Here is a 12368-nt window from a genome sequence, read left to right as displayed (position 1 = left end):
ATCATGATTTTTATCACTCCCACTAGACACAAATCTCTATTTTGCTGGTGTGTGGCATATTTAGGGGGCGCGGTAAGCAACCATCAGCAAGGAAGAGCTACCGCGCCTACTGCACACCTGTGTCAACACAAAAACGCATCTGGGTAGGAGTGTGTGAGGGTTCTAGGACCAACTGAGATGTATGTAAACTTCAGCTCGATGTTAATTAAGTTAAAAAACCTCTTGATTAAGAAAAGTTAGGCCTACTTCAATAATTCAGCTCACGACTGCATACGTTCACTCAACTGTCTGGGCTTTATGTGCGCATGCACGTATGTATGTCCTGTTGTGTTTCGACCGCGGATGAAGGAGAGAGCGAATCAGCACTCCGGCGGGTGATTAACGATGTGACTTTTGTTTTGGTGACGGGGAGGAATTCACAGGCCGCACGGGCATTCGCAATAATGCTTGTCTTGTCTATTCGGCTGCAGAGAAAGCATTAGTGAGCTCATCCTGAAGAATAGACAAAAAGAGTTACCCTTGAAATGAGCTGGCTGGTTTCACTTAACCAATTTTTGTTGTGTGAATGAGTTTTTGCTTTAAGCAAAGTAGATAATGAGGGAACTTAGTGATAACCGTCCTAAAGACTATTAGAGGTGGAAAACGTCTAAACTGGAAAGCAACACCTTAAGGGCAGAAAGGTGGGAAGAAAGATGAAACAATAGAAGGAGAGAGAAAATGGTACAGCTGGGGGGACATATGACAGGAGGTAAACCGAACAGTTGTCATCATCATTTCAGTTCTGCTAACTTCATTTCCTTCAAAGTTCACGCTGGGGTTTATTCCGTAAGTTTCTGGAAGATCTAGTGGGTTGGCTACTTTAGTTTTCTGAGTTTCATTAGAAGGAAAGTTCATTCATGAAAATTCTGTAATTTCCTCACCCTCATGATATTTCAAACCAGAAGAAGATATTTTGAAAAATGCTGGTAACAGAAAATCATTGGTCTCCATTGACTGCCATTGGTTTTGTGTCCATATCTTTAAAATGTCTTCTGTAGTGGTTTGAGCAAATGACGACGACATTTTCATTTTTGGGTTTAAACGCCTTGTAAGTCACTGAACAATTGTCTGCCAAAAAACCCCACAAGAGAAAGCAGAAGACTTTCAATGGATTTCGGTGGACATCCCTATAGTAGAAAATTTAGTTTCCAGCAATAAACAGAACAGCTTCGTGATGCAATCTCTGCATTAACAGTCAAACATTTCTGTTAATACTTGTACAATTGCGCCATATGCTCTACATTTGTTTCACCAGTTCTTTTCTCTTTATCCTGCACTCGGTCGCTTTACCTCTCATGATGAGATGAATGGAGAGGTGGTAAAGGAGAGCAATGCTGCAGCACATCCTGTGCTGATCAATATCAGAGCACTAAACCTGATGAGGGCCATGCTTGCCACTCCACCCATACCGAGAGAGCACGCGTGACCGCACGTGTCGACTGGAGAAAAGAAAAGGTGAACGGATATGATCGTGTCTCGATTGGGATTCTCAGACATGGATAGAATCTTAATATGCTGGATAAAAAAATGACACCTACAATTTTCAAAGACTGATCAGCATGATACATTTTTATACATTTATTTTTTGGAGGATTTATTGACAAAAAGGCAATTTAATAAAAAACTTTGACTTCACAGCTCTATAAAGAGCTTACACAATGAAGCATTTGTTTTTATTACCTTAGAATGAGCTATTTCTATCTATATACACCACGGGTCCCCTTGCATGGAACTTGCCATGTTGTTTCTACAGTAGCCCTAAATGGACAAACTGCTTTACAGAGCGTGTTTCGTAAATACGTTATCTCCTACAGCAAAAACTTGATAATGTCTTAATGCGGTGTTAGCCACCATAGTGCTTTGAAGGGGAGGGGTGGAGAGAGCCGTTGGTTGCAGTTTGCAACCTCACTACGATAGGCTAAATTTAATCCACCAGACCTTTAATGACTTTACTCACAATTTTAATTAACTTTAGTTCTTTACATCCATTCTGTTGGACATCTTAGGTTTTTTAGTTCCTTAAATAACAACATTTTCCACTTTCACATTTATATGTAGAACAATGTTTGCTAAATCTGCTTATATACAAAGCACTGTTCCAAAATAAATCTGTCTCAAGTAAAATGAAATGAAAATTGAAGATGCAGAAAACAAAGAGCAAAACAGTAAGCGTGTATCAGGAGGAGGGCAGTTTGTATGCTTGCATGCCTGTGTGTGCATGGGCTCGTGTAATTTATGCCCAGGCGTCCATGCTTTACGGCTTTCTTAATTCAACTCCTGCTACTATTAATGTAGTTAATGTTGAGATTATATCTATTTTCTGGTGGCTGCCGGGGATTTACGAGGGCGTTTCCTCCCCCACCCGGTCCCCTCAAACGCTCAATCACCTGACATAGCCGTACTGCTGACTACACACCCCCACCGCTCTCCGGCACGCTGCATGCGCTGGACGCGGGGTCACGGTACGGAAGGGTGAGGGGCTAAAGAGCCCCCCGCCTGTCTGCTTCAGTCACCTGCCTGCTTGAGTTCTTGGGTGGTGAACAGCCATCTGTGTGCTTGTTTGTTAAACAACAAACACAGAGACACGCTTGGTGTCACAGCTTTTATTAAAGCACGCCGTACGTCAGATGTAACCACGTGTTCCAGTAGCTCAACTGGTAAAGCCGGTCTCATGTATGATTCTCAGCAAGCACTGATAAGTAAATGTATAACTGAAATGCACTGTAAGTAGCTTCAGATAAAAGCGTAAATGTAACGTCTGCCAAATGTGTAAATGTAATGAGTACAGTACGTGGCAGAGCGCCACAATCTAAAATACTCTAAAAATAAGCATCACCAACAAATGAATGAATAAAAGCTGGATGGATCGTTAAAAATCTTCCCTTATCTTCTCCCCCACACTATCTCTCCTACTCATTTCCCTCTCTCTTGTAATATTTCACAATGCGTCACAGAGGTTCAAATTGAAAATCCCTTGATGAATCAATATTTATTGCAGGCAGCTAAATGAATGGCGGTAAGTCATCACAGCTCAAAGGCAGTCTGAAACCAAGCACGCCGTCTCACAAAATCTGCATTACACAAATGAAGCCCCACAAACACACTTGCTTTCCCATTATAAATCCAAAAGTACTTGTATTACAAATGTCAGTTATCACTCAATTGCACACAAAATGCAAACATTGGTAGCACTTAACAATACACTGCCTGTTATATAAATAAAGAGACAGACAACAAATGTTGTCATCATGAAAGTGACTTATTTGTCAGTTCAGTTTTGGTGACCCATACCCAAAATGTGACCTCTGCATTTAACCCATCCAGAGAGTAGTGAACACACGCACAGCAAGTACACCCAGTAGTGGGCAGCTATCACTGCAGTGCCCGGGGAGCAAGTAGGGGTATGGTGCCTTGCTCAAGGGCACCTCAGTCGTTTCCCGACGGCCCTGAGAATCGAATCGGCAACCTTCTGGTCACGAGTCCGACTCTCTAAACATTAGGACACGAACACAAAATAAGATATTTTGAAGAATGTAGGACAGCAAACTACCACTGTAATTTTTCCTACTATGGTAGTCAACGCGGTCCAAGAACTGGTTGGTTACAAGCATTCGTCCATATATCTTTCAACAAAGAAAACTCATTTATACAGGTTTGGAACAACTTGATTCATGACAAAAGTTAGATTTTCAGGCGAACTATCTAATTATACACAGATACGCAATATTTATAATTTTTTTTATCAAATTAAAAACATTGGTATATCAGCAACAGCGTAAAAAAGGCTGATATAATAACTGCGTGTAAGTTGTTGCAAAATCCAACAATTTGTCTCTGCAACTGATATAGTCTATAAAGTTCGTTTTGTATAGAAATTTGGGAAATTATGCTTGTCGTTGATAGTAAAATATTGTGAGTGAGAAGAGTGTACTTAATAGGAGTAGTTTGGAAACAATTAATATATCTTCTGTCAAACCTCAGGAGTGCCATGAAGTCATCCAACAGCAATGTGAAAGACTGACAGCATGGCAAAACACATGAAAACTGTTTTCACATAAAACATATTTTGGAAATGTTCCTATACATGTACAAATGTATATGTACCATGCATGTACACATATTACTGTTGCAGTGCTTAAAAGTGAATATGAACTTGTTTTCTTTGCAGTATTTGAGGTCTGAAAAAACACAGAGCATCTTTTTGTTATTTTGACCTGTTTTTCCATGGTTGAATATGTGTCACAGCCTGTAAAAACAAGTTTCAAAGTCTAATTATTCGGTCTTTGAAAGAGCCTTACTCAGTCAATTTGAAAGATATCAATGTTACATTTTACAGAATCTTTACATTATGTACAGTAGGACTATTTTTTGTAGTAAATCACATAAGTAAATCACATAAAATGACTTTAGCTGGGTTTTCACAGGCAGGGCCACAAATATAAACATGACTAATTACAATAGCATTACAATAGCACTCATAAAAATAATAATAAAAAAGTGTTTTTTGTTGTACTACTATTAAGTACACTGTTACATTGTACAGTAAAATATACTGTAGCCCAATCAAAATAATTCCACAAGAAAAAAGATAATATTAACAGAATGGACAAAAACATGTTCCTGTATCATTCTAAATCAAAATGGTGCAGTAACAGACACGAATGCATGTGCTGAATACTTGAGACAGGGCCGCTGAGGTCAAAATGTCAGCATCTCTTCAATAATAAGCTCAAATGAGAGTATGACCTGTAGACCTATTAATCATCTATTTCAAGAGCAGCTGTTACATATCAGTTGCCCAAAATGTTCTTAACTGACATGTGATGACTGCATATATCAGGAGCCTTACTAAAGCAAGCATTGTAGTTAGTATGATTCTTTAGCAAGATCTCTTAAAGGAGCCATGTGAAGGTTTTAGTGGCATCTAGCGGTAAGGTTTCGAACTGCAACCAACGGCTCGCTGCCCCCTCCCCTTCGAACAACACACTGGGCCTTTAAAGTGAAGTTTTCCAAACTCAGAGCAAACAAGTCGCAAAAAAACAATGATAAACACGTAAGCTACTTATCTTCAAAACCTATGATCAATTCTTCATAAAATGAGCACTGATTTGAGCAACAGTACATAAGTAGATTTAAACCCTTTACTATAAACAGATTGGTTTCTAGTTCTATAAATCCCCCTATTCTTTATTAGCACAAAGGTACAGCTTCTTTAACAGCCAATCAGATATTTCAGGCACTGGTCCTGCTTTACCTGGCCATTTTTTGTGCTATCCACTCAAGGCTCTGTAAAACAATTCTAAATAATGCAGAAGGGACCCGAAAAAGAGAATGGGTCTGGGAAAGAGGGCGAGAGGGAGATAAAAGAGAAAGTTATTTTGTTTAATGTGGCAACCTTCTTAACATATAACACCTATAATCCACAGCCTCTTTTTTCTACATGGCTAAGCCAGGGCCGAACGGCAGGGGGATTTATGAAGATCATTTTAACTCTGTAGATAAGAGTGGGAATAAAAAATTTACACCCACACGCATGAGTGCTTCATTTACACCCTTAAGTGAATGGGATTTCTCAGTGGTCACCTATCAGACTAAAGCTAATGCCTTACAGACACAGCCGTGACCCCTCTTTCTTCTCCCTGTCTTTATATTAAGCATTCACAATCTAGAAGCATTCTAGCTTTCCTACATTTGCTGTTGTCAGGCTGGGATTCAGAGTCTTAGTCTTGTTTTACCGGTTAGACAATTATAAGTACTTCTGAGGAAGTAACCTCAGAGTTAAAATAATGACATTAATATAATAATAATTGTCATATATTATTATTAATATGATTCATTGTTAATGGTTATATTTATATAATAAATCTGATTAATAATTACAATAAAGACAGTAGAAAGGTTAAAGTAAATTACTTTATCCAAAGCGACTTACAAATGAGGTAAACAGTAGAAGGAATTGGAACAACATAAGGACAACAAAAAGTGCATTAAAGTGTATTAAAAACTGGCCTCATATAGCATACCACAAAAAAAAACCTTGGCTTTTTATACTAAGGATAGAAAGAGTTGAAAAGAAACAGAAGTCAGAACGAATCAGGCAGATCATTCCACGGATCCAGAGAAGGTACGTGTGATTTTTCCCCTTTTTGGGATGGTACTACAAGACTAGAAGTCGTTTGTTTGTAGAGCGTAGGGATCCGGTGTTCCCCTAGGTCTGTATTAGCAAGCGACGATATGGGGGTGCCGAACCAGAGCAGAGCTTTGAATTTGATGCGAGCGACTATACTCTTACATAAAAGAACCTTTTGGCTACTGTTGTTCTCTACTTTTGTTTTTCCATATTGCAATTAATGTTTCGAAACCAATTTCAAGGAGCCATGGTCCATTAAAAGCATCGGCTGATTTAGGCATCTCGGTCACCGCCCACATGTTCTCAAAGCATGTGGGCCATCCCGCAGAACATGTTTATGGTCTAATGTTACAGTTTCAGTAATAGATTACCATGATGAGCGGCACCTTCTCTCTGTCATAATATCAGCGCTGATGAGACGGTTAGTTATGGTTCTGTGTGGTGTTATTAAGGGCAAGGCGGTTATTTAAGGTTTTATTAGGCGCTGAGAGACAGTGAATGTCAACAGAGACGTTTTAATCAGCCTGGTAATTGGTTGTGCCGAGCTGTGATTGCGGGTGGGGCGCAAGCACACGTGCAAACGTGGAGATTATGATAGCACAAAACCATTAAAATGTGCCCTGATGAAAAGCAGAAACAGGGGGCGGTGAAGTGGCCGCATTCATGACAGTGAAGGTGCTGCATTCCTTACCTGGCCGACTGGACTCTCTTGACCCTGTAGGAAAGAGAGGGGCTGTGGTGGACAAAGTGTGCCCTGCGCGTGTCAATCTTGTAGCGTGTTTTGATGACCCTATGTGATGGCGGGCTTCGCACTGATGGGAAGGGAAGGCCTGTGGAGTTGAAAAACAAATTACGGAAGGAAATTAATGGTTGACGTGTCACTTCACCGATCAATAATGCTTAATCACCTAATGATGCCCGCGTGGGCTATAACCAAGTCATTAGTTAGTCAGCCTGTGGTTTGCAGAAACTCTAGGAAAAACAAAATCCCATTTCAATTTAATTGCCAAAATAATCCTCACAACAGGTTATTTACAAAGATTAATCTTTAAAAGATTAATTGAGCTTCTGTGTAAACTGGGTTTTGATCCCATTTTAATATATGTATTTTTAATAAGATTTAATGAAGATTTTAAGTCATATTTTGATGTGTTCTCAGACTGGTTTTGTGAGGACTGCGTTTTGCTCTACACGACACACACACAGAGTCTTCCTCTGGCAGGTGCGCTCCTTAATAAGCTGCACATGGAAAAATGACTGAATAACAAAGGCAGAATTTTTATCAGCCTAATAAATCATATCCGTCTCTCCAGCCCAACCCTTCCTTTCTCTATCTCTAAGTCTTATTCCTTATATCATTTCATAGATCCATCAGAGAGGCGGAGGGAAGGATGTGCGGGAGAGAATAAGTGTGGCTTTTATTTATTTCTTTCTGTATTCATTTATCCATCATGTTGCTTTATGAGTGGCTGGGCTGAAGTGACATGCATGCATGCAGGTTGAGTAAAAGATGGACTCGGCATGGTGGCTTTCGCTCGTCTCCGCTTTACACCAGAGCTAAAACCCTGAAGATTTATTCCCAGCGCCTACAATTTAGCATGTTAGACAAGCCAGCGGGGGAATGGAATTACTTAAAGAACTTAAACGAATCAGAGAGGGTTAGTAAAGACGAGAGACAGAGAGGCTTTGGCTGAAACTTTATATAATAATGTACGTATAATAAAGTAACAGCATATGCAATTAGATAAGTTACATTAAAACTGTAAATATAGATGTGACTGATTTAGTGTGCGAGTAAATAAGCCAATATTTTTAACTGCATTCATCCAATGCTCCAAAAAACCTAGATATACGTCAAAAGAAACACTACGACACGAAGTGTTTTATTAAATGGATTGGAATAATCCATTTAATAAAAAAGATCAGTCAATACAGTATTCTAAATTCCTTTTTGACTTGAACATACATGAAAATGTCAGGGAGACCCTATGACATTTCAGCAAGTGTGAACACTTTGTCTTCGTAATGAGTCATGTGAGAGAGATAGGAGGATAAACACAAGGTGAGTCTAAACAACAAATGCTAGTAGAATGTATAGCAATTCAAAGGAAGGAAGGATAAAGGAGGAAGGAGGGCAGGGAGTGAGGAAAGAATGTAGAACAAACAAACAAGAAGAAATAATAATGAACTGAAAGAATGGAAGAAGAAAAAGAAAGAAAGCTGGGTGGATGGAAGGAAGAAAGTAGGAAAGAAAGACAGAAAGAAAGAATGAAGAAAGGAACGTTGTGGAATTTTAACAAAATAAAGAAAAAGACTTAGTTTTTAATAACAGCCTTTGTTATTTAAATATCTACTTATCCTATGTTTAATCGGCATTTCTGCATGTTACAATAAAATCTTGCATTTTCTGTCGCAATATAAGCCCTTCCTCCTCTTATTTTTCCTGTCTTCCACGCCAGGCGGCCCCTCTCCATTTATCACCAGACACACACTTCAGCATCAGCCAGGGAATTCATCTTCGACAAACATTTACCGATGATCAAATCTCGGCACAGCACGGCACAGCGACACCACAAAGCGGAGGGATGGATCCAAGTGTACGTGTATGTGATACGGAGGACCCCTTATGAGCATTTATATGTGTTTTACGCTAGTGATGAAGTGCGTGTACCTCCGAGTATACGAGCGGATTGTGTAAGCGGGGGAGCAAACTCTTGTGTGTGGGCCTATGTCAAAAGGTTGTGTATGCCAGTCTGTGAAATTAGTTGTCTGGCTCAAAGTCACTTTTTCACACACCTCTCATCTGTACCGCAGACGGCGGCCCTGCAGATGACAAATACACCTTGTCAAGGAGCTTGTGTCTTACACAGCCAGCCATACGCTGGGCACTTCGCCGTATTGTTCCACCTTACCTATTGTCTAATGATGGCGCGGCAGAATTGATGCCGCCAGCGTCTTTGTGTGTGGCTGGTTTAGTGCAGCGCTGAACGTTAGGTGCCAAAGCACAGGCTGTGGTCCCTGTCAGGACACTTTTTATTGATGCGTGTGCTCGCAAGTGTGTGTATATGTGTGTGGTAAAGGCCTGTCAGTGGCCTATTAGAGGGAAGATTGAGACTCTACTCGGCACAGACTCACTCAACCAACACAACCTGCTGGGCTTTACAATCAGGCCCGGGGACTCATCCATCGCCCGCTGACACACCGGCCCCGCACCGCCTCAGACCGCCGATTATTTACTCAACACACTTCAGCTTTGGAGCTGGGAGCTCATACCTTTATCTATTTCTCTCTGTCACTTGTGCGGACTCATTTTTCTGACAGGTTCCCATGTTATTATCTGTCTGTTCTTTGTGGACTTTATGTTGGGCTGCTTGGGATAACGGAGTAGTGATGTTAACATTAGATGTTAACATTAATCGATTCATTGAAGAAATGCGATTTAATACAGATCTCATTGAATTAACACTATTTAATTACATACAAGTGGCCAAAATTTATCTCAAACTTTAAGAAATGTATGCTTTTTAGTTTCAAGAACAACCGTGGACAAAATAGAGATACCATTACAAACATTTCCAGCTTTTCAAGGCCATTAATGACCAGCTTTTGTTGAATTTCCACAAAATAAAACCGCAGGAGTGACAAACTCATCCAACTGCAATGTAAAAAGACTAACAGCATGACAAGACATGACAATTGTGTTAAAAATCGAGGGAACCATAAAAAATACCTTTAAATACTAAATACTTGTACAAATATCCTGTGATATTGCTTAAAAATGTATATAAACTTGTTTGTGATCGGAAAAATACATATAATTTTTTTCTGTCCTTTTGACCTGTTTTTATTTTCTGCAAATAAATGCAAACAGAAACAATAATTTAATTTTTAATTAGTTAGAAATACTGTTATTTTGACCTCCTTTACCCGAACACAAATCTACAGATTTCAGAAAAACAGACGTTTAAACGGTCTCTTAATTTTTTCCACAGCTGTTGTACTAAAATGCCTTCTGGGCATCACTTTTGATGTAGATTAAGTCAATTGGTTAATTTATTTTCATATAGACAGTTGCAGTGGCAACAGCATAAACAAACATTATGTGGCCCAAACCTAACTTCCGGTAGACCTTTGCAAAGAATCAATAACTGTTGAGTAATTTTAATTAAATACAATTATCATACAATAAAATATTAATACAAATATGAATATGAATATAAATTAAATGTAAAAAATGATGTTACTAGCAGCCAGGCCGATAAATAAACAGACACAGGTGCGTGTGTCCGCTGAAACGATCTATAAAGTCATTGAACAGCTAGAAGTATATCACAAATGTTCTTCACGAACAACTCAATCAGCACATCACATTTAATCATACTTAATTAAATGGCCAACCTCTGTCTATCACCTTTTGACATTTAAAGGTGGCCAACGACTCAAGTCAAAATGCTTTTTGCAGGAGGTGAAATCCAGACATTTAAGCTGCGCTACTTGTCCTACCCATGTTCTCTGGAAGCGATATGGAGATACGGATAGCACAAATACTGGTATAGTATTTATTTCACACTTTCTTGAATGTTCTCTGAGCTCCTCATCCATGTTGTGACAGAGCAGTAGTGACACCCTGCATCCTCTTAGGGATTATCAAGCCGCGTCATCTCATGTTCTCTGATCCCGTCTCCAAATTTGACAACTAATTCCGTTTAACAGCGGTCCGATTCTTTACCGTTCCATCTCTGTCACATCATTAATCTCATTATTGACAGCAAGAGGCCGCTTCTGCAGCAATTCCCCAGGGGCTCATCCTCTGATTCCCAGTGGGACGGCATCGCTGCCTTTAAATGCTTCGCCGGTAAACCAGGAACACTTAACGCTGCTATCAAACTAGAGTTAGGGCAGATCATAATCCCATGGGACAAAATAAGCGCGGCAGAAAGAGTGTGCCGGTGCACTATCTTGGCAGGGACTGGCAGAGACTTGTGATTTGAATTGTGGTTTGTTGACTATTGTTTGATTCTATTCTGCATGTCTGTCTGTCTCCAAGCAATTCAGTCAATGAGTCTCAGTGACACATGTTACAGACCAGTTGTTTAACAAGCATTCCTAAAACTCAAGTGAGGGCAGAGCAATCATAAAAATGTGATGCCAAATGTAGAGGAGGGGCTGCGACTGGACTCCTCGAGTCCTGGCAGCTACTGTTAATAACGGAATTACAGTACAAACCTAAAAAAACTGAACAAATGGTGTGAAAAGAAAGCTACCATTCGCTGTTTATTTTTTGTAACTAGTTGGTGTGGTATACTTGCCACACTCGAAAATGACAATGAAACAAGTAAAGGTGACTAGGGCAAACTCTTGACCCCAAATACCAACATGCCTCTTCTCCATTCTGGCACAAACAACCTCTGTATGAACATACCCGTGGTTGAAAGGTGTGCCAAGTGTTTGTACATGCGTAATAGAAAAAGATGTGACCTTGAGAAGTTCTAAAGAGCAGAAATACAAGAAGTACCCTCAGAGGCCCAGAAGAGCCGGTAATGAAGACAGACGCATAACAAGATGGTCATCAAGATGGTTCTTTGGACAGATCCGATGAGAGATGAGGAACAAGAAGAACCCGCCTCACCGTGAACCATGGCCACTACTGGACCACTGGACGACTCCACTAGACTCCATACCAGTCAAAATTGGGAGAGGCTCAAGTGTCACCCACGAGGCCAGGAATCATCAGTCATCGGCATGGCGCTATCGTCACAGAAACCAACACCACATTAACATACATAAATACTGGGGTCTGCTTCTGTATCAGCTGATGACTGGACCAAAGATGGCTGGGAATAAAAAGAGCAACATGACCCGTACTGAGCATCCCTGACTGCTTGTACTGCGTGTTAACATTAAACCTACTTTTTATTTGTACTAGTAGCCTCTCAGCGGACATCGATACTTCAGAGCCCACATCATGGAAACGTTTCCACACTGCTAATGTTTACTCCTTTGGGGTTTCTGCATTTGCTAAACGTCTGCAAGTGTGCAGTTGCGTGTCACTGCTGGTTAGAAACGGAGCAGGGAAAACACAAATGAGTAATGGCAATGGCTTCCATAGATACTGCTGTTTACATCCGGTTATGGCAATAAAGACATGAATAAGATATGAGAAGCAAGTACTCTGACCTTGCCCTTAGCCTGAGAGGTC

At 40.1% G+C, this 12368-nt stretch overlaps 1 protein-coding gene across 2 annotated transcripts in view; it reads right to left on the bottom strand.

The window, feature by feature from the left end:
• The window catches only part of zc3h3 (zinc finger CCCH-type containing 3), a 56385-nt gene that overhangs the window by 20853 nt on the left and 23164 nt on the right, over positions 1-12368 (bottom strand). For both annotated transcript variants that reach the window (XM_079459908.1, XM_079459907.1), the window contains exon 4: positions 6861-6999. In XM_079459908.1, the coding sequence (XP_079316034.1) occupies positions 6861-6999 (139 nt within the window). The remainder of the gene's footprint in view (positions 1-6860; positions 7000-12368) is intronic.

The sequence above is a fragment of the Barbatula barbatula genome (genome assembly GCF_947034865.1).
Source record: "Barbatula barbatula genome assembly, chromosome: 7".
Lineage (NCBI taxonomy): Eukaryota > Metazoa > Chordata > Actinopteri > Cypriniformes > Nemacheilidae > Barbatula > Barbatula barbatula.
This window is presented reverse-complemented; position numbering and strand designations above follow the sequence as displayed.